The sequence below is a fragment of the Schistocerca americana genome, chromosome 3 (genome assembly GCF_021461395.2).
Source record: "Schistocerca americana isolate TAMUIC-IGC-003095 chromosome 3, iqSchAmer2.1, whole genome shotgun sequence".
NCBI lineage: Eukaryota > Metazoa > Arthropoda > Insecta > Orthoptera > Acrididae > Schistocerca > Schistocerca americana.
Genome location: NC_060121.1, coordinates 98,587,082 through 98,613,134, shown reverse-complemented (window position 1 = coordinate 98,613,134; position 26,053 = coordinate 98,587,082). Strand labels below are relative to the sequence as shown.

Here is a 26,053-nt window from a genome sequence, read left to right as displayed (position 1 = left end):
AGTCATTTTTACACCTGAAGATCCCTCTCGGTTTTGAATGATATGCTGTGTTAATGTTTGCTAGGAATTCTTCAGTCCAGGCACACAGTTGGTACTATATCCTGTACACTTGTATTTTGCTCATTAGGCTACAGAACGGAACTGTGTCGAAAGCCATCTAGATATCAATGAACCCTGCTTGAATCTGGGAGGTGGTGTCTACTGCGTTATGGGTCTCGTGGACAAAGGTTGTGAGTCGGGTTAACACGTTCATTGTTTGCGGAATCCATGTTGATTCCTATAGAGCAAACCTTCATTCTCCAGAAATGTCGTAATATGCTAACATAAAACGAGTCCAAAACTTTCATATTGACTTCAGCAATATAGAGCTTAGATTTGTGTGTCTGTTTGACGACATACAATTAATCTAATATACGAAGTAAGATAAAAGCAGAAGAAAAACAGAAGTGGGAGAACAAACGTACGCAAATCAACCTGATTCCAAGACGGTAGCGATATCGAAGATAAGCCTGTTTAGTGCTGCTAAACGCTGGAACACTATTTACTGCTACAAATCTAATGTCGCTTATTTCGTCTGAAAAATGCATTTTCTTCGGCGAAAATTGTGTATGGACTGACGAACAACGCACGACGTTCCCGCCGCCGCCTACCACAACATTCCGGCGAGGACACTAAAGCCAAGCCCTTCTGCTCGTCAGGGAAAGGATTTTATGACGTGGCCTAATGGGGACCAGCATAAATTCTTTATAGCACTTCTCAATTAGAGCTAATGATGCGACTTCCATCTCGCATTCGTTGTCTCACTCCTTAGCGAGCATTAAATTCTACTATTCTTGGAGATTCATTTCGCCAAGATACTGCATCATTGCTAATACCGTAATATGTTACAAATTGTTTTCATCGCTAGCGTTAATACCTTTTCTATTAAGAAATGACTGTTATAAAAATTCAGATGTAGCCGAGCCCTCTGTGGAATACCGAGTAGCGCCTGCTTCCATATTTCGTTCCCTGTTTAGATGGTTTCTACCATTCTGCCACAGCCAAAGTAGCCACTAACGAAGAAAATGTAGTAGTAAGATATCGAGCGAGGAAGATTTAGCGTAATTCTCCTTTACTATAACTGTTAGCTTGCATGGACGAATATCAAACCACAGACTGTGTTCGAAGCAGCTTTCCAATACGATCCACTGCTAGCGACGCACCAGGCAGCTTTCGTGTTCGTGACCGATTTATTTTTCGAGATATAAGCTAACTAATGAAGTAGAAGCCAATACTGAAATCTCTGTTCTTTCCTTCTGTGCTGAAATATTTTTCAAGAACTTTGTGCCAATCACAGCTGTTAACGCTGGGATGGACGTGAATAAACTATTTATCCAATAGAATATAGTGCTTCACAAATGGGCAGCAACTGGGAGTCGGCCTGTACACAGTTTCTACTGTTTCTTGTTTTATTAGGGAATTAGTTAGTTTTAATCAGAATTTTTCATTGGCAGTGATGAATACAGCAACGATGCAAAGTTGCAGTCTTACTTATCTAATAAATATGGACTGCGGTACAGACACAGGCTGACTTGACCCAATGTGTCAATACACGGCCTTGCGATAATATGACTGAGTAATATCTTCTGCAGCTTGCAGCCACCGTGAAGTGGTTACGTGCTGCACCCACGAGCTTTCGACTGAGTGCTCCTATGCCATTTTCAAGTGGCAACTGATTGCTGTGCGGGTGGATAAGTTGATCTTAAGGTAGTAGGAACTCCACAATTATGAGCTTCTGACTGATGACAGTGCTAAGGATTATTAGATAAAATAGTCTTGTCAAGTAAAGACATAGTTGAAGACCGTCTTTATTTGACGTAAATTGTTGATGATGTACAGTAATCAGCCACAAATTGGTTGTAGGTTACATTATTGAAAAAGTGCCGTTACCTTTTTCGAATTTATACAACTCATCATCAGACAGTTTTAATGCTTTCAGCAATGATGCATTTGTTTACAGGTAACTTGAGGCGAAATGTACAGACGGATACTCCACGGCAACTCACCAGTGAACTAATGCATCGTCGACGAAAGCATGATGGCCGTCTGATGATGAGTTGCATAAATTCGAAAGCGCCAACGGTACTTTTTGAGTAAAGAACCCTAACACCAATTTGATGCTGGTTGCTGTACACTACCAACAATTTATTGTATAATTATGGAATACTAGCTTCTTACCTACAGTTTCGCTCCTGTATGCATGTATCACATATATTTCACATACATGCATGTAACATACTTCATACATAGCATATTTAATTTATTTCACACTTATCTCAAAATATATTTCATCTGCCATCCGGAGTGGCCCAGCGGTTCTAGGTGCTACAGTCTGGAACCGCGCAACCGCTATAGTCGCAGGTTCGAATACTACCTCGAGCATGGCAGTGTGTGATGTCCTTAGGTTAGTTAGGTTTAAGTAGTTCTCAGTTCTAGGAGACTGATGACCTCAGAAGTTAAGTCCAATAGTGCTCAGAGCCAATTGAATCATATTTCATCCGTATTACGATGATGTTTTCGTAAATTCTTATATATCACTCGTTCTTATCCATATCCCTAGCCCTTCCCTAGGTAGATCTATCTCACTCGCATAGTACTTCTTTCCAGATATTGACTCACGTACACTTTTTGAAACAGAACCTGACCAGAAGCCGGCCACTGCAGAGTCCATGTCCGCACTGACCGCGACGTGGGACAAATAACATAGTCACGCTGATAATACTCTAATTCCGGCTATCTGCACAACGTATCGTCTGAATATTAAAGATTGGTGTAATGGTAGCACGGCTACTACGAATTTCACTTTCTGACACACTGGTCATAACAGTTTCGCCAAATAATATTTTTGCAATATTTTGGCATAATGTCTGCTGTGAACATGAGATGGCCAGCCATTTCAAGCATCATCATCTTAATCATCATACAGCAGTCTACGTGGAAGTGGACGAAAAGGAATAGTGATTACAAATGAAAAAGAAAAAGGTATTTTGAAAAGAGCTGACAATAAACTGACGATCAGATTTTCATAAGTTCTACTTGTCCTACTTAAATGGGAATTAAATATCTTTTGTTGCTGTGTGACATTTCATTAAATGCTGTGATAAGGGAAAGCATCATCAAAAAATGGTTCAAATGGCTCTGAGCACTATGGGACTCAACATCTGCGGTCATAAGTCCCCTAGAACTTAGAACTACTTAAACCTAACTAACCTAAGGACATCACACACATCCATGCCCGAGGCAGGATTCGAACCTGCGACCGTAGCAAAAGCATCATCAACTATAGTTATATACGGCTTGTAATCTCCTCCTCCTCCCGGATTCTATTTTTATACACAATAAGCAAGGTCTTTTATGAAAAATTGGAGAGAAGCGAAGATTACAATAATGTTTGTAGTTTATGTAGCTTTTCGTGTGGAGATGGCTCCAGTTCTTCTTGTCTAGGGGTCTATTTCTTAAAGCTCAAATTCTCACATTTCTGGTCCTCTTGGTTGAACTAACCTAAATAAATTTTGGGATTGTTGTTGCAGGGTTCTTGTTGTTACGTTAATATATTTTGTTACATTTTAGTATATCATTCAGTCTTTTGAATTTTCACATTACAAAGCCGAAATTACATTGTTCGCCAAAAATACAAAAATACGTCCCATCACATCAGAGGCATGCTTACTAGTCTCTCACTCTGCGGTAATAACAGTATTCGAAAGGGTTTACAATTTTTCTTAATAAATGAATTTCTATTAAGTTCAATTATTATTCCATAAATGAATCCAGAATTAAACATAATAAACAGTATTAAATTGCGTAAATAAAACTATAAATTTTCAATGTGCCAATTATTTGTTATTTCAAATGTTTCTAAAAGATTTTAACTATATATTCACAACTAGTATTTATCGGTTATAACATTCAAAACAAAGTAATTCCTTTTCATAAATTTTATCTTGAAATATGACATACAGTGTATAAAATTACATGAAAGTTTTCAGAAAAGCAGCTGACATGATACTGACCTGTCCAAAATTGGAAAAATAGTGCTTGCATCGACAACTACTGTCGAGGAAAAGCAATGCTATAGGAGTATGTCCCATTACAGGCTGTACAGTTTGAGTTCCTGATAATATCTCTGGTGGAGGTATGTTCGTTAAATTTCCAGCACTACTAAAAATTTCATTGACTGGACTGTTCTGTAACACTTCTCGATCTCTAATCCTCCCATTAAAACCTACATCCATACATATAAATTTATGTTGAGCATCAATAAGTAGCAGTAATACAATGCTGCTACCTCTTTTGTAGTTGTAGTACCGTAATAGTATCCCATACATCCTGTTGGTCGAAATTCCCCGTGATTTATATCTAAGACATCAAGACAATTTGGAATGTTCCAGGTGTTTTGGAACTGTTTTGATATATGTTTGCATTAACTTTCTGTTTATGGCATCTGAAACACAGAAAATCTGATATGAATGTGTCAACGATACTTACTTACACACTTCTGCTGAAAAATAAATATGATGATAAACTTTGGATCACTGTGTATTGGACACGTTTTCCTCTAACAAGTGAAAATGATGAATTATGAAATTCACTGAGTCTGTGTGAAAATTCTTCAGATAGCGGAGGGTTCAATTCTTAACATAAACTTTTACAATGTAGGGTTATACTTCAGATGTAATTGTCAAACTATTTACTTACTGCATCATGTGCACACATTGTCATCAGGCGGCATGTAATTTCTGGTGAGCAGTGATGAAACGGGGGAAAGAAGTGCAACAGAAAAATAATGGGTAGTTTTGAGAAACGAAATAGTGAAGGCAGCATAGAAACAAAGAGTTAAAAAGTCAAGGCCTAGTCGTAATCATTGGATATGAAGGAGATATCGAATATAAACCCTAAAAGGCAAATAATAATGCAATAAATGAATCAGGCGTAATGGATAATATCCATATAAAATATGAGATTAAGAAGGAGTGGAAAATGACTAAGCAGGAATGGTTAGAATACATGTGCAAGGTGGCAGAAGCAGGCATAAGTAGGCAAAAAATAAATGTCGCCTGTAGTAAAACAAGACTTACCTTTTGTGGAAAGAGATGAAACCGTATGAATATCAAGAGGTTGCAAGCCAATACTAATTGTAAGCAAAGATTGGAAAACTGATAAGTGGGAGGAATATCTAGAGGGAAATGAATATGAATACAGTGTTATAGAAAAGGAATAGGAAGTAGATTGAGGTGAAATGGATGATATATCACAAGAAGAATTTGACAGAACAGTAAAACCATGTTGCACATGTGCGCAGAGCAGGTTCCACCTCTCATATCCCCACACCTATCAACGGACTTCTGTGATTTTATCAATAGTCGTGTCAATATCTGAAACAAGTACATTGCTTTTTCCTTACATTTTGTTTTATAGACTCATTCAACTTTAGATTGCTTGAGATAGTTACTCCAAAACACATATCACTCACAGATCACAGGTGTTGAGGAAGAATGCTATAACATTCAGGAACTCAAATCAAGAGTATCTGTCGAATCACACTCCTCTAATCTAACGGAAGTAAAAAACTGACTTGAGGAAAGATGACTTGGTGCATCTCTGCGCTTTCCTCAACATATTATTACGTAGAGAACTAGAGGTACTAGCATTTTACCAAACGAATGGATGCTTACCAGTTTACACCATAAAACATGCATATAAAATTGGGCATATTGTAAATACTGCTAGGTAATATGAAAAGTATGTAGCACATCTTCTCTATAATACTTGTGTCGTGTGTGTCAACAATCTCCTCCTGATTTATAGTTATGTATTTAAAACCTTAGAGAGACAGAGAATAGTGTACGAGCCTTTTCTTGATTTTGATTGTCAAGAAGGGGTACTTCTATACAAGACAGCTTTCGTCTCTCAGTAGACATTACGAGAGTAATGCTACATATACGCTTTATACTTGAAATCTTTGACAGGGAATTCTGCGCAAGACGTTGCTTCGATTTTTTTTAAAAAGTCCTAATAACTCTTTTTGAGCGTACGATAATAAACTTTTTCTACTCCTTTGTTTTCATCAGGACTTTTCTTTGGGCTTAGACTTCCTTCATTTCTTCTCTTCTTATGACCACAATTTTTTCAGTTCTTAATTTTATTCTGTTGTGAAAGCCTGCCTGTTCTGTGGCTTTCTTAAGAAGTGTTCTCTCTTACTGCATCCAAGTCAAATCCTACATTTTCGATAAGTTTTCCTATTTCTCTCACCCACGTGATGCTGGATATGTAACCGTTTGATAAGTCTAAGTTTTGTTTAGTTATTCTGTCATTACTCACCCTACGTGTATGTTTATACAATTTGGATCTTTTTTTCACATTACATCTATTATTTTTCTTTCAAATTTAAGACATATTTCTGTATTCTTATTCTTCACTGCTGCTTTTGAGTTCTAGCACTTTTCTTAGTGTTCTACTTTCAATTTTTTCTGGTTTTTCAATCTCTCCTCTCATAGGTAGTTTAAGAGTTTCTGTTGCGTGAAGTAGTTGTGGCCTTACGACTATTTCATAGAATTTCAGTTTTGTTTTCCTGGATGACAGCTTTTTATTGTAACTAATTCCTGTTGTTTGAAAGACCCTCTCTATTTTACGTAGTCTAGTCTCTGTTGGTATCTTTTCTTTCATGTTGATTAGTATCCACACTTAGATATTTTTAACAGTCTACTTTAGGTGTTGTTCTGACAGTCGAAAACAAGAGGAAGTCTCTGAATAAATTTGAAGCAACAGTTAATGACATGGATCGGACTTTTGCTTATCATCTTGGTATAAAAGAAGGCGTGAAAACTATGGTAGCAGTGAACAAGTTTGTTAGTACGAATTACCTATGGTGGTACCGGAAGTGAAAATTGTATGAAAGTGCACAGCTGCACTTTTGACAGTTTGTTCTGTTTTTTCTTGTGACACCAGAATTTGATTTATTACTGCATGACATCGATGTATGAGTCTTTTTTTCGTAGCGCTTTCGTAGTTTGGTGGTATCCTTGATATTGCAGTTGTGTATGCCACAAGACCAGACATAGATGCAGTTCATTTGAGGTGAACAGTGTATAGTATCTTACTGTTTATTGGTATTTTGGAGAAGGCTGTTCTGCATGCATTTTTAGTTTTGTTAAAATAACCTTTCACCTCGAGCTGTCGGTTTGAAGCTGTCCCTTAGATCGACCTCAGGTAGTGCGTCTCCAATGAGGACTGGCGGAACAGGCGGTGGGTAGCAGTGAGGACGTTGTGAGCGTGAAGTTCTTCATATTTATATTGACAAAACTGGCTGACGATGTGTGGAACCTCGTGATCGTTCAGTCACTTTTGGGGATGGTACCGAGTCATCCTGCTTAATTCTCGTGTTATTCTCTTTTCATACTGATGAGGTAATCTGAATAGCCGTCCCGTTTATATGATATCGAGATACTAAATTTAATTTCTCGACCCTAAGAAGTTAATTCTTAATTCCACGCTTAAATTTCAATTGCTTTGGTATTTCATGTTGTGAACTGTCAGCATTAACTACCAGCAGAGTATTGGCTGAGACCTAAACAAAACAACGTCATATTTACTCCGTGGCGAAATGCTAATCTCGTGCTAAAAGGCAAGGGAAGTTCTGGTTCAGATCCCGTTGGACTAGCGATGTGTATCGGTTCAGTTTTTTCTTTCTATTCTGCAAATAGCCAGGATGGAATAAGTTATCAATCCTAAGAATACCTTTGGATTGCGCCAGCTGAAGGACCAGCCTATTTTTATTTTTAATCGTCAACCTTCTCCTGTAATGCAATTAACTTCTTTCATTATTAGTTTGTTATTATTATTATTATTATTGTTATTATTCATTCACTCGAAAAAGATTTCCAATCGCTAGATGGTACTGATACACAGGATAAGAAAATCTGGAAGAATGAAGTATTTGGATATTTCGCCAGACAGATTACGCCCATTTACTTTAGCGTCTCGTTTCAAAGCAATAGGAAAAATTCAATAAGAAAGGATGACAACAGGAGATATATCATTGGCTCAGCTCCTGGTTATTGTGTTACAACGGTAAATGGAAGAGTATGTCTGATAATTTTGTTCTGCTGCTGTTCGAATGAGTTGTGCCAGTAGATAAATTAGGCATTCTTCTTGCTTTTATCTACTTGGCGACGTAAACTAATATGGAAATTCTAGGTAATAAAGTGTATGTTCCACTTGTGACTTTCCATTTCGAGAACAATGTGTAAGCCTTCTCGTAATATCGGTCAAATACTTCGTCGGATCAGTAATAGTAGTGTCCTTCAGAAATACCAAGCAAAAATGACAAAAAAATCTCAGGAAATGTTGGAAGGAACCACCAGTGAAAGGATTTGGATTCTTTTCATCATACGGGGACAAAACAAGAGAGAGATGTTACAAAAGAAATGAGCAAGGCAATCAGTATTTTTATACACAGATGAAAAAATCCTCAACAACAACGTGTAATTAATGTTGAGTAACGAAATTCCGCGAAAACGTTTCTCTAGGTAACATTTTAAATCACTGACATTGCAAGATCACAGGTAAATGTAAGCGCGATACAAGCCATTGCAAATATAACATACAGGTACAATAATAATCGGCGTAACCGCCAGAATGTTGAATGAAAGCATGAAAACATGTGAGCATTTTGCCGTACAGGTGTGCGATGTCAGTCTGTGGCGTGGAGTTCCATGGCGGTTGCACTTGGCCGGTCAACACAGGGACGGTTAGTGCTGTTTGTGGATAATGCTGGAGCCATCGTACGACTGCAAACAGATCTGGTGGTCGAACAGGCCAAGACAACATGTCGACACTCTGTGAAGCATGTTGGGTTACAACAGCTGTATGTGCGAGAGCGTTATCTTGTCAGTAAACAATCGCTGTAATGCTGTTCGTGAATGGCAGCACAACAGGTCGGATTACGACATAGACGTACAAATTTGCAGTGAGGGTGGGTGTGATAACCTCGAGAATGCTCCTGCTGTCATACGAAACCGCACCCCGGACCAAAAATCCAGTGCGTCTTGTACGCAGACAGGTTCACTGCAGGCGCTCAACCTAACAAACACAGTGATCACTTCACTGAGGCAGAACCAGCTTTCATCAGAAAACACCACTGAAGTCTCACTTAGCGGTGGTTTGGAAGCAGTGGAATGTACTCCGCAGAACCTCTGGCTCGGAGTTATCCGTGAAGTAACCGATCTTCAATAGTTCGTTGTGTGTGTGTGTGTGTGTGTGTGTGTGGTGCGATCTTCTCTCTCGATAGTGCGGCATTGCCGTTCACAGCCCGATCTTCTTGCGGCCGTGCATTCTTGTGACCACCGCTGCTAGTGATCACTCCTGCTAAGACAGTCTGCGATATCGAAAATGGAACTTTCACTTTCTGGTAGCCCTATTACACGACCTCGTTCAAACTCATTGAGGTGATGAGAATGGCGTCTTTGTTGCCTTGAAGGCATTCTTGACTAACATCAGCTCACCACGTCCAATCTCAAAGGAAACTGATGTTCCCGGCCGTTACAGTGTATATTTAAAGCAGTGCCGCCGCCGCTGCAGCTACCTGTTTCCAGCTAACACGACCATAGGGCTCACATTCTTCTATAATTATGAAATCTTCGCTACAATAATTGATAGAATTTGGGGCCTCTATGACATGGTAGACATCCTGAAAGATAATGGTAACATCTAAACATAGTTCGCAGTGTGTGGCTTATAATTGCTGTGACATGACATTCGTGACCGATACCTATACTGTGCATCTTCGTAAGGCACAACCTCACGTTTGAATAGTACTTTATTTAAGGTTACAAGGGGAAAAGAAAGAACGATATCATTTGAGTTCGAACTCGCGTTCTCCTGAATGAAAACTCGATGCGCCAGAAAACGTTTTTTGTAATGAATCTATTTACCAACAGGTACCACAAAACTTACACGTTGATTTTAAATACAACACTGATGTAGGATGTATAAATGATAAAAACTATATTCTACTCCATTTACTGTTGATAGTTTTTGGTTTTTCGTTCTCCAAGTTTTCCTTTTGGTCGTAAACAGCCTTCCCTCCCTCGCCGAAGTTGTAGTTTGTAAGAAATACGTAAATAATGCGATTATTCTGTTGCTCGAAACGCGTTGACGCCCATATAAATTATTTTCTCCTATTTGTTTCGTTAACAGTCGTAGACAGCAAATTTATTGATTTAAATTTTATCAGTTTCCATAGACTTCCAATTACAGAGCAACATACTGTACGGTGTAAGGCAGTGTCAATCATTTCGCATTATAGGCACTACGGAGAACTAGTCAGTTTTATTCGTTGGCGTCGCGGAGCTGTCGAGACTATTTATGAACATTCGCTGGGAGCAACCCAGAACATACGGATTTGCTTGCAAAATTTGACCAGACTGTCATCAAATTTAAGTCTTTGTGTTTCATGTGATTTGTTGGGGGACATGGAGTATTTCTTCCAATTGTTTCAATTAATTTCTTTGTCGCATAGAATTTTACATTCTGAGTCCTCTCTAAAACATATGTTGCAGGTTGCAAGGCACGAATTACGTTTGCTGGTATCCTGTCATCTGTGGTTTTTGTGAATATGGCTTACCCCGCCTTTAGTAAGTCCGACCGACTGACTGGTAATTTAGGGTATGTGTGAGACTTTTTATTGTAAGGGCTGAACATTTTGCTTCGCTGGTTGAGTCCTGACATCACGAAACAATATGCTTTCCAAATAAACCAGCCTACATACTTATTGATTTTGCGATACGTACTACGTATGTCTCGTCTCCACAATGGGAGTAATAAAAACAAGTGAAAGAGCTTTAAGATAAGAAAATTGAGGAATGAAGCATTGTGGCTTGACGTTGCGTCTACCATGACGTCATTGGAGAAGGATCTCGCATTGTGGAAAGAGAAGGAAGGAAATCTGGCGTTTCCGTGTCAAAGGGCCGACAGTTGTGGCCGTGCGGTTAAAGGCGCTGCAGTCTGGAACCGCGCGCCCGCTACGATCTCAGGTACGAATCCTGCCTCGGGCATGGATGTGTGTTATGTCCTTAGGTTAGTTAGGTTTAAGTAGTTCTAAGTTCTAGGGGACTGATGACCACAGATGTTAAGTCCCTTAGTGCTCATTGCCATTTGAACCATTTTGAAGCATGTCAAAGGAAGCATTCCCGAATTCAGTTTAAGCTATTTACCGAAGCAGCAGATGGTCTAACCTGGATTGCCGGACAAGTATTTCAACCGTTATCCTCCTGAGGTTTGCTCTCTGTCTTACTATTGCGACATCTAATTTAGTGCAAATTTAAGTCCATCACCTTAAAACAGGCACTCCTACGCTTTATCCCTAATAGTGAAAAGATGATTCAGGATGAATCACAAACAATCCTAACAGTTTCACAGCAAATATTTCGGTCATGGAAGCCAATATCGATACACGGTTTTCACAGATGGGAACTGTAGGCAAGTGCCCGTATTTGCAGCCAACATACAGATTCTGATACGATGACGAAAGCGCAGTCTTTTGTTAGACTTACACATTTTTAAATGGGACAGTGCCTATTGACAGTAATGTCCTAAAACGAGCGTAAATAAGAATCCCAATGGCGTTTGTTGCACGAAGGTAGTGCTAATAGTTTACGAGATGTCGTATTGTTACCATTGCAAACATAGAAAGCTGTTTGTTCCATCCTGTTGCTTAGATGCTGAGAGACGATGTTATGTTTGTTTAGATTGTGTGTTGTGTACGCTCCGATTGCATTGCGAGGATCCTGTCAGTTGTGCGATAGTGGACGTAGCAGGACGTTCTTGGAAGATGGTATTTCCCTTTGCGGGAAAAGCGGTCACTCTTATGGTTAATGTAGGAAGTATGCCGTTCGTTCGAGTACCGTGTATGCCAATACGTATCACAATAGAGCTCAAACCCTTTAACCTATTCAAACAATTACTGAGGATGTGAAACGGCGTATTACAGCTACCTGCGCTGTCATTTCCGCTGAAGTGGTTGAACGCGTGCAGAAATGGTTGCATGGCATGCTGGAAGGTTGTATGGACGCTGATGTTGGTCATTTTGAGCACAGGCGTTGGAGGCACATTGGTCCTTTCGTGTCAGATACCACAGAGGTTCTGCATTCACCTTCGTTGTTCTTTAGTTTGTCCACGGCAATGTCCCACCCAACAACGCGGCAGCTCCGGAGACTTACTATCGTCTGTGTAAGGTTCAATATACGCACCCACGTGAAATTCACTTTCGTTTGTGCCACAACAAGGAGCAAACAACTGTCGGTGTTTGCAGTGTTCAAACTACGATACCTCGTAAACTACTGGCACTGGACTCGTGCAAACAAACACCACTGACGTTCTGGTGTGATCTACATTAATTGTGATACTAGCAGTAGGCATTGTTCGACTGAAATATTAGCACCTTTTCTAAATAAGTACACGTCTGTAACTCATAATACCCTGTGAATGGGCGGTATAGGTCGGCCGCTGCCTACCATGCCAATTTATGAAATGCACTTACCAATGGCGCCTTCCGCTATCGACATGTTTGCAGTGCAAGTTTAGGACGATGGGACAGGTAGGACGTGCGTGTACTTACGGTTAGGTTCGAATCCGGTGATGAAGTCGGGACACGGCGCGTGGGCGGTGACGCCCGCGGGTGTGTCGAACCAGCAGGACCAGCCGTCAAACAGGCCGGGACAGAAGAGCCCTGGAACACGGACACGTGCGTGCTCGCGTCAGCTGCAAGGCGCTACACAAGGCAAAGCGCGTGGGCGCACTGGGAATTAATCTGAGACACTCCATTTTCTGTTTGCATTTGCAAATTTAGCAGTCTCTTCCAGCTGGACTACAGGAATATTCACCAATGAGCCAAAACATTATAACCACCTGTTTAATAGTGTGTTTTTCCATTTTTCCGACACATTACGATAGAGATTCTGCTTGGCACGGATTCTACAGGTCCTTGACAGGATTCCAGAAGTATGTCTACGCACAAGTCAAGCAATTCCCGCAAATTATGGGATGGTGGTTTACGGGCACCAAATTGGCGCCCGATGTGTGTTTTGCTGGTCAAGACATCAATGTGAGTTTACTATAATGTCCCTCAAACCACTCTAGAACGATTCCGAGCACGCAACACGATGAGTTATCCTGGAGGAAGATGTCATCGCAGTAGGTGGAGACTTAAAGCATGAAAAATGCAGGTGGTCCTCAATAACATTCATGTAGTTCACTGCTGCCTGCGTTTACCACCACAGATGCCATGGAAGCCCAACTCAGTGTACCCCTTAGCATAAGTCTGCCCCACCGGCCTGCATCTGTGGCACAGTGCAGCATCCGTGTAGCCATTCGCCTGCATGACGGCGTGTAGAGACCCAAACATCGACGCGGTGTCGTTGGATCAACACAGGAAGTCATAGCGGTCGTGTGATGGGGAGCTCCATGTTCAACAATGTCCTTTGAAAGATGCGCTCCAAAACACTTGTGCCTGCACCAGCACTGTACTCTGACGTCACATCTGCCACAGATTGCCGCTTATCCCACATTAGAAACTGTGGCACCCTCCGACCTCTACGATTTGTGATGAGACGTGGTCGTCCACTTTCCACAGGTGCTCACGACAGAAATCAGTTTCGCCATTTCGGTTATTCTCGTTTCCAGCCGCAGCACCACAGCAGCCCGCACTTTGTCAAAACTACGTGTATCAGTGGACTTCCGTATTTGCGGCCCTCATCTTCGCTACAGTGAGCGCCTACTATTCTCTCTTCCGCTTACCTTCATTCTTTACTGCGTCACGTCCCCGCAACATCAATAGGAGGCATTCAGCCTGCGGTGTGCAGTGGTCGTAATATTTTGGCTCATGAGTGTAAATTCATTCACAAACATGAGAACAAGTATCCACGTGCAAATTTACGTACCAAAAACTATTTTGCGCACATGAACACTAGGAGTATACAAATGAGTATAGCTCCTGCGATCTCTAATACTTACTACGCCCGCTACTCCGACATTACGAGACAAATCCTGGTGAGACTCGTGAAATGCAAGGAGAAGGCTAGACGTTCCAAATAGGGAACTGTGTAAGAATTGTATTGACAATTCAGTAATCAATAAATTTCGACATAAATCGTCAGGGCTGAAAATACACTAAACAAATCAATAGAAGAAAGACGGCTAGACTTGACAGAATGAGTATAGAGCTCTATAAGGAACAAGAGAATCCGGCAATGCTTCGTAGTTGCTAAATATATATTAGAATTACAGGGAAGAGGCAATGAAACTGGTACACCTGATGATGTCGTGTGACGAGAGCCTCCTTTTGGGTAGAACGTTCGCCTGGTGCAAGTCTTTCGATTTGACGCCACATCGGCGACTTTCACGTCGATGGGGATGTGGATGAAACGATGATGATTAGGACAACACAACACCCAGTCCCTGAGCGGAGAAAATGTTCGACCCAGCCGGGAATCGATCCCGGGCCCTTTGGATTGGCTCCTGTCGCGCTGACCCCTCAGCTACCGGGGGCGGACCCTAATGTGATATAAGGCACAGACGAGCTCGCAGAAGTGCCGCAACACGGCATAGACTCGACTACAGTCTGAAGTAGTGCTTGAGGGGACTGACAGTATGAATCCTGCACGGCTGTCCACAAAACCGTAAGAGTACGAGGAGTGGAGATCTCTTCTGAACAGCACGTTTCAAGGCATCCCAGATATGCCGTTTGGTGGCAAGCCCAAAGATTAAAGTCACAAGAGTGTTCCTAGAGCCCCTCTGTAGCTGTTCTGGACGTTTGGGGTGTCGCATTGTCTTGCTGGAATTGTCCAAGTCAATCGGAATTCACAATGGACTTGAATGGATGCAGGTGATCAGACAGGATGCTTACACACGTGTCACGTGACAGAGTCATGTCAAGAAGCATCAGGGATCCCATAGCACCCCAACTGCACACGCCCCACACCATTGCAGAGCCCCCACCAGCTTCAACAGTCCTCTGCTGACATGCAAGGTCCATGGATTCTTGATGTTTCCTCCATATCAGTACACGCCCATCCGCTCAATACAATTTGAAACGAGACTCGTCCGAACTGGCAACATGTTTCCAGTCATCAACAGTCCAACGTCGGTGTTGACGGGCTCAGGCAAGGCGTAAAGCTTCGTGTCGTGCAGTCATCAAGGTTACACGAGTGGGGCTTCGGCTCCGAAACCCCGCATCGATGATCTTTCTTTGAATAATTCGCACGCTGGCACTTCGTGATGGCCCAGCACTGAAATCTGTAGCAATGTGCTGAAGGTTTTCACTTCTGTCACGTTGAACGATTCTCTTCAGTCATCGTTGGCCCACCTCATGTACGATCTTTTTCCGGTCGCAGCGATGTCGGAGATTTGATACCGGATTACGATATTCACGATACACTTATTAAATGGTTATACGGTAAAATCCCCACTTCATCGCTACTTCCGAGATGCTCTGTCCCATCGCTCGTGGGCCGAATATAACGCCACGGTCAAACTCATTCAAACCCTGATAACCTTCCACTGTAGCAGCAGTAACAGATCTAACAATTGCGCCAGACATGTGTTGTCTTCTAAAGGCGTTCCGAACTGCAGCGCCGCATTCTGCCTGTCTACATATCTCTGTATTTGCATACACATGCCCATACGAGTTTCTTTGGCGCTTCTGTGTAGATATACGTCTTAATCTCCTGCTCCTACCACTCTCTTGTCCATCATATCCTCTCTCTCTCTCTTTCTCCACACTCACACACACACACACACACACACACACACACACACGCTCACTCTCTCTCCCTCCAACTCCTCTTTCCTGCGCTCTGCCCCTATCTCTACATCCATTTCAACCCCCTCAACCCCCCCCCCCCTCTCGATATCCTTGAGCCTTGTTTATTATTACAGCAAATGAAGTCGTGATTGGGATGTGAGGTCGCTTAAAACAAATGGGAAAATCGATTGGGATCATTCGTATACGGGCTATCAGAGACCCCTCCCGCTGCTGGGTCTGTGACTACAGTAGCTTCAATGAGAGTATTTCGCATAGCTTTGATCTGCAAAGGGATAGGATTGCAAAGTTTCGGATGATTCAGATTCCGTAATAGCATTCTTGTCATCGGCAGATAAGCGATAAATACAACTTCACTGTTTTCTATTAAAACTGACTACGAGGAAGAAAACAAAACAGCACGTAGTTGTGTATACAGATTTCGTTTTAAAGTTATATATCAACAGGAAGAAAGTCTAATGGTTTAATTGCCTCCTATCGTATTTAAAAATGACTGCGAAAACGGAATCAAAACGCCACAGCACAACAGGGGATAGCAGTTTCTTTCTCGCAGTCGGTTTTAACAGAAAATTTTTCTTTTAAAAAGTACGTAGCTTGGTTTCGAGAATTGTGTACAAGTCGATTATCAACCTACATCACTGTACAGGGTAAGCCATGTAAGTCGTAACACACCATTTAAATCGTGAAAGGTTACGGTTACAGAACAGCGATTTTCGGCAACTATTGGTGCATCGATGGACACGTTTCTTATTGTTTCGTTAATGCTTTTAGCTGTGGTATCAACGAAGATACTGAAGCAAATACGTTTTTTTGAACGGAACCGCATCCTTTTTATATCTGTATTCAACAGCTCTTGAGAAGACAATTACAGTGATATAGCGTTTATTAATATGACGTAGAAACCTGTCGTAAAAAATTTCGAGAAGTGTCCCCTTTGTGCTACGCTGTCAGAATGTCAATACATTTGACTGTCTACTTGTGTGCAGTGCAGTCCGCTCATTTCTGCTTCAACATTCGTGGGTCCTTGCTTCACCTCCGGCGTTGGAAATAAACATTCTTACGCACACTTACTGAAGAGCATTCTGCCGGTTCTTCTAGAAGAGGAACCACTCGATATTCGACTGTGTATGTGGCTTCTACATGACGGTTGTCCAGCTTATTTGTCCAGTGTTGCAGAGCAAATACTGAATAAAAACTTTCCTGGACGTTTGAGAGGACGAAACTCTGTTGTTAATTGGCCTGCGAGGTCCCACAGTGTGACTCTTCTCCATTTCTTTGATTGGGGGGCGCCCAACCATGCACTGTATGACGGAACGCCAACCACGCCAGACGATATGTGTTGTCGAATAGCCTGTGCATGCTTTACCATGTCATCCACTGTAATTAAATCTGTTCATCGTTCTTTCGAACGGCCATTTCAAATATGCCTTTCAGTCCATGGTCGACATTTTGAACGCATACTTAAATAGAGGATAAAGATACCTTTTGGAAGACAAAATTTATGTTATTTGATACGGCTGGTTACCAAATCGTTGTTAGTAAATTGCTTACTTCTGCATTGCATTGCATTGTGAAATATGTCGACAGTGCACGTAGCTGCTAATAACTGTCATTATGCGCTTACGTTCAGTATGAAACGACGTTTCGTTAAGAAGGATATTTATTTTGTGGTGTACAGATTGTCATCAAAGTATTTGAAGAAAATGCTCAGTTCAACGAATGTATCCCGTATGGTATAATTTAGAGCATTGTACGTAGACACAGAATACGACAGCATGTATTTTTGCCTCTAAGAAGACCAAATCCATGTTCAGGAGAAGGTAGGTCAAGTCTTTCTTGTGACTTGGCAAGACAGCTAAGCCACTAGGAGAGGAAGCCGAAAGGCACGCGTTTAAGCTCACGCAGGCTGGCGTGAGGTCTGGAACAATTAAAGGAATTGAGTCTAGTAAAAAAAAAAAATACGTAGCTTCTGGAATACTTAACTTTAATCCATAATTGGTGAACATCGGTCTGACGGTACATGCATCACAAGATAAATAGCAAATGATAATGGCGCCTTGCTAGGTAGTAGCAAATGAGGTAGCTGAAGGCTATGCTAACTATCGTCTCGGCAAATGAGAGCGTAATTTGTCAGTGAACCATCGCTAGCAAAGTAGGCTGTACAACTGGGGCGAGTGCTAGGACGTCTCTCTAGACCTGCTGTGTGGCGGCGGTCTGTCTGCAATCACTGACAGTGGCGACACGCGGGTCCGACGTATACTAGCGGACCGCGGCAGATTTAAAGGCTACCACCTAGCAAGTGTGGTGTCTGGCGGTGACACCACATTTCTTATAACATATTTAATACAGTAGTTGCTTTTTTCAGAGCATGAGACCTCTCTATTTTTGAGGAATGAACAGTTGATATCTGTTTCAGCTCACGTAAAGATGGAAGGATACACAAAGGTTAAATGGTTTTCCCAAGCCTTTTGTGATTCGTTACATGCTAGCCTATATATTATTTCCAAACACAACGCTCGCTGTAGAATCTGCATCTAGGCTGTAAACTGGTTCAAGAAGAAATAAAGCTTTATTCTCGCAGCGCAGCCGTACCTTACGGTGTACATCTACGCATCCTGGCCCGAGACGCTTGCTCGGTAGTGTCTGCACCGCCCGCCGTTTCCGGCCACTGTGATCACAAGTCCTAGGACATTTCTCGGACTTTTTACGACAGGTTTCAGCGTCAACATTAACAAACCCTGTATTACTGTAACCGTCTTGAGAGCTATCGAATGCAGTTATTAAAACTATACGGTTCCATTTTTTTTTAAAAAAGTACTTGCGTTAATATCTCAGTTGATACCAGGTGTAAAAACATCAACTAAAAAAAAACATAATTGCCCCCTCGATGTTATAACGTTTACCGAAAACCGCGTTTCGATATGTGTAACCGTTCAATAAATAAAAGGTGTGTTACATCCTACTTGACTCACCTTGTATATAGCGTATATACGTCCGAATTTGTATTAGAATATCGTGTCAAAATTGGAAGTAAATCAGTAAAGAACTCATCGAGATTTCTGCTCGCTTCCTAACATTCCGAGCATCCATCAGTATATGTGCAGGCTAATCTCAGGAACTGCGCAAGGAATTTTAATCCTGTTGTGACTAACAGATACATTCATAAAGAAAATTTCTGTGCATAATTTATAAATATTTCATACAAATTGCCTGAATTATGACACCTTGCGAATAGCTGCCGTAACTCGTGAGAGTAGCAGGAACCTGAGACATCGAAAAGCGTAATGAACTCGACATTTGGTCTGACAGTCCAGTGGTAGAGCGTTCGGCTAGTTTCAGGATCAAATCCTGCCTACGTCATTCTTTTTTTACTCAGCCTTTTAAACGAACATTCACCTCTCAGTGATGTTGAGATTCGCAAGAAAGGAAACGTGGCTCGTATTTCACGTTACACTGTAGCTCCCTTTGCTGTGGCTGTATGTGTGATTAGGAACTTGCAAGTGGTCTAATCCGCAGGCTAGATCCCCCCGCCACCTGATTTCCTCCTTCCTCTCCACCCCCCACCCGTTTCCGCGCCTCTATCGCTGTTTCCCTCCCTCTCTCCACCACCACACCCTCCATCTCCTTCATCAGGGCAATTTCCAGCACCTCCCCCTCCCGGATGTTAAACTTCGCCGTGACATATACCCTTCCTTCCAATTGTAACCTGGCCTTGTTCTACCCTCCCCCCTCCCCAGGGCCTCCTTTTTCCTCTCAGGTCCTTCTCCCAGAGCAGATTTTTCTCCTTTCCTCCCTAAATCCCTGCACGCCCTCCTAGACTGCTTCCCTCCCACATCCTTCCCTCCCCAGCCCTCTTCGGTGCGTCCCCCACCAATCTCCACCCACCTCCTACTGTCCCCCCTCTCTTTCCCCCCCTCCCTTCTTCCCTCCTCCCCCTCTCCTCCCGTCCTTCTTCCCTTCTCCCTCGTCTGTATCTCCCATTTACAGTTGCCCCCTTTTTGTCTGTTCTCCTCCAAGATGTTCCCCCTTTTCATATCTCTGTACGTCATATTGTCTCCTTCATGTTATTTCAGATGTCTTCTATTGTATGATTAATATGTTGCTGCCAGGCCGCAACAGATGTGGCATTGAAATACAATAAAGAAAAAAAAATTGGTCTAAGTGACATGGAGTTGATTACAGTCGTTTCAGAACAACTAGATAGTGAAAAGAACATGCGATCCAAAATCTATGGTTTTCAATTATTTATGCATAGAAACAAACGCAGCTGTAGTAGGATGACTCAACTTCCAGCTTTCTGCTTTCAATCCCAGGTGTGGACACGACTTTTAGCGCGACATCGTGAAGAAGTCTGCTATGAAGAGTCCACAACAAAGAACTCCGGCATTGAGTCTCAGCAACGCATCACAGTGCGTACTAAGCTTCACAAGAGGAGTACTATAACATGAGTTAAACATGCAGATCATGCGGGTTTCTCTTTAGTTTGTTTCACCTCTGCCAGCTTCCGATACAGGAGTCACTCACACATACATACCCCTATGAATCGCACACAGCGTTAACGTTCATTGTACACATATCACTTACATCACGATGTGCTCCCATCATGGCCATTAGATGTCACTCTAAACGCCAATATTCTATATGGAACACATGACGTTCATGTCTCCAAATAATTTCCCTGGTGTGCCTTGGTTACATCGCATAAGTTACATGTAAGTGATGATATTCACTTACATAACGTGGTTCTATGAGTTTTATTAGTGTGTCCCTCCCCACGAAAACAAGTACGCTACGCCAGTCAAATCACATGGCCGCAGATGACTTCTGCTGCCTTCGCGAAACGAGGCCGCGTCACTATTACACTGCGCAACAGAATTAAAGAATAACATTTTAGGAACCCCGTAATTCCCCCCTTTGCGACGCATATGTCTGAAATTTGGCTCAAAGGTTTCTTTGTAACGGTGCAAGAATGTGACGCCTTGCGACATCACCCTCAGGTCCGACAACACTTAAACACCACAGTGTCGAATCATGCGAAAAAAAGCCACGGCTCAGAAGTTGGTGTGACGTCAAAGGAGGGTAAATGAAGCCGCACTGGCAACAAATTTCACCGAAATTTGGCTCAACGCCACCGTGGTCATGTCACACGACCGGAAGGTCGTCACACCCCTTCTTACCCACATTTCACCCCTCCTTTCGACGCCTCTGCGATGGAGGTCATAACTGCGCTGAATTACGCGGTTTTCTTACGAGTCGCCGACGAAATTGTTCCAGACACACTGGCTCACAGGATCCGCAACGAATGGAAGTAGAGGGTGTCATAAAGAACATCGATAAAAATCTTTCCTTTCCCTGGGGCATTAATTCCCAGACGTTTCTCCGTCGAAAATGTCAAAATCACACGATCTTTGGACGTTCTGACACTCTGTGGTGTTACAACTCTTCTCTAAGGACGTTGTAGGGCTGCATCCCCATCGTACGCGATCGCACCCGTTTAGAGGGCACCGCAATGCAATTTTTGCTCTTGTGTATCGGCTGAAACAACTAGTGACCGTTATAAACCACCGGCGTGACATTGAGGCATGTGTGAACAAAACGCAAAGTGTCCCTCTAACAAGCTTCAGTTCGGCAAAACCCTCAGTGGCACCCAACCACCTTTACTGAGGATTTTAAAAATGTGCCTGTACAGGTAGAAACTGTTGCAAGAGTGTCAGGCGCCTGCAGGCAGGCTACACCGTTGCTCTTGCACCGTTACACTGCTGTTCTTGCTCCTGATAGCAGGTCATTTCGAATCAGAGAGGTCGAAGCGTTTGCCAGTCAACAAGCACCCAGTACTTTGGTATGCAGTTTGTGAGTACAGGTTTGGGACCACCGTCTATGTTCGACGTCAACGTGCAATGAACACTCACTGGTGGCAGGTGCCAGCACTATCAGTGGAGAGTATATAAAGTGTGCTGCGGGGGGGAGGGGGGGGGGAGGGGGGAGGGGGGGAGGAGGGGGGAGGAGGGGGGGAGATGCATACAACAGTCGCTGTAGTACCGCGGAAACGGAGCAATTTTTGTGTCCAAGGATGGACGTATTTGCGCAAGGCTCAGTTTGAAAGTAGTTGTCATGGTTAAAGTATACAGTGTATGGCAACATGGTGCTACCCAAAACGTGTGCAAATGCAACCGTGGTGCACCCAGGGTTCTAGATGACACAGTGAACTACGGCTGCGGAGATGTGTGTGAGTAAGTAGATATACAACTGTTGAGCAACTGACCGTGCAGACGAACCAAGGGGCTATCAACAGTGACTCCTCAGCGACCGTTCAGCGGACGTTACTGCGTTTGAGCCTCCGCAGCAGGTGCCTGTCGATGATGTAAATTATCTGTAGACGTAGAACGACTACATAAATCCGTGTCACTAAGCCCAATACGGGATAGTCGACTGAACATCCACTGAATGGCTACAGGTGGCCTTTTCATATGAATCACGTTTTATGTTCCGTTGTACAGATGGCCGTTGGCATCTATGGTGTGAAACATTGGAAAGTAAAGCGTCCAGACAGGAGGACGGAGTGCTGTGTTCTGGGGATCTCATCATTTTGGAAGGTGCAATGTATCAACACAAGTATTCATCTATCCTTGGGGACCTACATGGTTTTTTTCCCTTGGCAAATATGGTTTCTACCAGCAAAATAATGCAATGTGTACACAGCTCGCAGCATATATGCATGATTTGAATTGCACCAGCATGAGATACTGTACTCCCCCGGCCACAAAGCTCACCGGGTTTAAACACAATCGAGATTCTGCGTGACCATGTCGATTGGGCTGTTAACACAGTAGATGCTCAACGAGAAACCGATCGCAACTAGCTGCACGTCCCTGTAGGTACCTTCCAGAGCCTCGCTGACTCTTTTCCTGCATGTCTCACAGTACGAACTGATTACCGAGGCTTTTCACAGATGGTCGCCTTAACATGATTGGACGATGTATGTTCTGTCATACAGAAGATTAACTTCAATATTCTCTCTATTATTCCCTCTCTGTTCCTGGCTCATCGTATGATATGTTTTTACAGGTGTTCATCTCTTGAAAACTGCCCTGGCAGGTAACTCTGATGTCTCAGAAAATGTTCGCTTTTGCTGCAGTTATATCTAGGAAGGCTGTGACGTTTGGATATTGTAGCAAAATTCTGACAATGGAAACCTGATAGAGGAACCGCCAGTTCACAATAAAAATAAGAAATGTAATTTATTCAGCGTAAGTTTGTGAAAGCACTCATTATTGTTTGATTACATCGTTGATGACTACTGGAAACAGTAATAGCAGTTAAATATGTAGAAGTGTGCGTCTGAAGAATTTAAAATAGGAAGAGCTTATAAATCTAGTCGTAAAACTCGCGGGACCGATGACCGTAGCAGTCTGGTCCCTTTAACCCCACAAACCAACCTAACGTAAAACTCGCAGATATCATACTGATGCTCAATGACGTATTCCTAAGAAAATGTGTGTCAGTGACAAAGGAGGTAGTACTAAGTTCGACCAACATCTGACTATTCCTTCTCAACCTATAGCGGAAAGAAATTAGGAGAGGTACGGAGAAGTATGCACGTTTCATTGGAGGTTTCTCATGGCCAGAGGGATTGTGTTATGGAGTATGTTCACCCAAGTCCATTGGCATTGGGGATACGAGATGTGGTGTGGACCATGTATAGGTCTGCTATTACAAATTCAAAACCGTATATCCGCAGACAATTCTATTAACATACTAGTTCATCAACACTCATCACCCAGAACATTATGACCATCTACGTAATAGCCACTATGTCCAACTACCACGTGGGTAACAGCGGCAAAATATCGTAGAATGGAGGTAGTGAGGCCTTGGTAGGTCCCTGGCACCCTGGCACCACACCTGCACACACAAGTCACCTAATTCCCGTAAATTACGGGTAGAGGGAGGGGGCGGGGGGGGGCGTGAGCTCTGGCCCCACAGTAACACACACCCCAGATGTGTTCGATAGGGTTCAGATCTGGTGGTTTAGGCGGCCAGCACATCAATTGTAGCCCGCCACTGAGTTCCCCAAACCCCATCACATTCTGAGCCTTGTAAATGAAGCGTTATCTTCTTGAAAAAAGCATTATCGTCAGGAGACTTAACAGCTATGAATGGGTGTACCTCATCAACCATTGCACGATTCTCCTTGAGCGTCATGGTGCCTTGCACTTGCTCCACTGACCCCATGGATGCCCATGTTCCCCCGAACATAAGGCGCCGTCAGCTTGTCTCTGTCCTGCATTACAGTTATCAAAGAGCTGTGTCCCTGGAAGACGCCCTTCCATCGGCAAGATGAAGAAGGTGTCGGGATTCGTCCGAAATGCAACGCCCTGCCATCATGCCAACTTCACGTGCTCCATTTCAGTCGTAGTCGCCGATATCGTGATGAACATTGGCACATGCATGGATCGTCGGTTGCGGAGGGTCATCGTTACGAGCGTACGTTGCGCTGAGTGTTGAGACACACTTGTTCTCTGCCCAGCATTACAATCTGATGTTAGTTCCGTCACAGTTGGACGCCTGTCCTGTCTTACCAGTCTTCCCAGCCTACGTTGTCCAACATCTCCCATCCCCACGGCGTCTGGACGTGGTTTCACCTTGGATTCGCCACACGCTGAAGACACTCACAGCAGCACTGCTCTAACACCCGAAAAGTCGTGCAGTTTCCGAAATGCTCGTGAAGAGGCTCTGGGCCATCACACACTGTCGTTGGTCAAACTCAGGCAGATCGCGCGCCTTCCCCCTCCTACACGTGGACAATACGCTCTCGCTCATTGACACTGCACATGCACCGTGCGTGCGTCTGACTAGCAGTCATTCTTCTCCAGGTGAAACTGCTGTCATCTGTACGGATTTATATCGATATTAGATCGGTCTTGATAATGTTGTGGCTGATCAATGTGTAACTCCCAAAGTAACGATTAATTCAGAGAAATTCGAACTCGTTCTGGTGTTGTTTCACACAAGTATTAGCAAACCAGTAATCCCCCACTAAATGCATTAAACAGTGTAACTCCCATATACGACATAGTTTTAAATTGATGATTACTTCACTAATGAGTTAACGTGTTAAATACGAGGGCAGTTCAATAAGTAATGCAACACATTTTTTTTTTCTGAAACAGGGGTTGTTTTATTCAGCATTGAAATACACCAGGTTATTCCCCAATCTTTTAGCTACACAACACTATTTTTCATCGTAATCTCCATTCAATGCTACGGCCTTACGCCACCTTGAAATGAGGGCCTGTATGGCTGCACGGTACCATTCCACTGGTCGATGTCGGGGCCAACGTCGTACAGCATCAATAACTTCTTCATCATCCGCGCAGTGCCTCCCACGGATTGCGTCCTTCATTGGGCCAAACATATGGAAATCCGACGGTGCGAGATCGGGGCTGTAGGGTGCATGAGGAAGAACAGTCCACTGAAGTTTTGTGAGCTCCTCTCGGATGCGAAGACTTGTGTGAGGTCTTGCGTTGTCATGAAGAAGGAGAAGTTCGTTCAGATTTTTGTGCCTACGAACGCGCTGAAGTCGTTTCTTCAAGTTCTGAAGAGTAGCACAATACACTTCAGAGTTGATCGTTTGACCATGGGGAAGGACATCGAACAAAATAACCCCTTCAGCGTCCCAGAAGACTGTAACCATGACTTTACCGGCTGAGGGTATGGCTTTAAGCTTTTTCTTGGTAGGGGACTGGGTGTGGCGCCACTCCATTGATTGCCGTTTTGATTCAGGTTCGAAGTGATGAACCCATGTTTCATCGCCTGTAACAATCTTTGACAAGAAATTGTCACCCTCAGCCACATGACGAGCAAGCAATTCCGCACAGATGGTTCTCCTTTGCTCTTTATTGGGTTCGGTTAGACAACAAGGGACCCAGCGCGAACAAACCTTTGAGTATCCCAACTGGTGACCAATTGTGACAGCACTACCACCAGAGATGTCAAGTTGAGCACTGAGTTGTTTGATGGTGATCCGTCGATCATCTCGAACGAGTGTGTTCGCACGCTCCGCCATTGCAGGAGTCACAGCTGTGCACGGCCGGCCCGCACGCGGGAGATCAGACAGTCTTGCTTGACCTTGCGGCGATGATGACACACGCTTTGCCCAACGACTCACCGTGCTTTTGTCCACTGCCTGATCACCGT

The 26,053-nt window shown here is 43.1% G+C and overlaps 1 protein-coding gene across 1 annotated transcript in view; it reads right to left on the bottom strand.

Annotated features, from left to right (window-relative positions):
- Positions 1-26,053, bottom strand: part of LOC124606958 (calcitonin gene-related peptide type 1 receptor-like) — a 753,290-nt gene that overhangs the window by 187,142 nt on the left and 540,095 nt on the right. Inside the window, exon 4 of the mRNA XM_047139096.1 lies at positions 12,656-12,766. Coding sequence (XP_046995052.1) covers positions 12,656-12,766 — 111 coding nt within the window. The remainder of the gene's footprint in view (positions 1-12,655; positions 12,767-26,053) is intronic.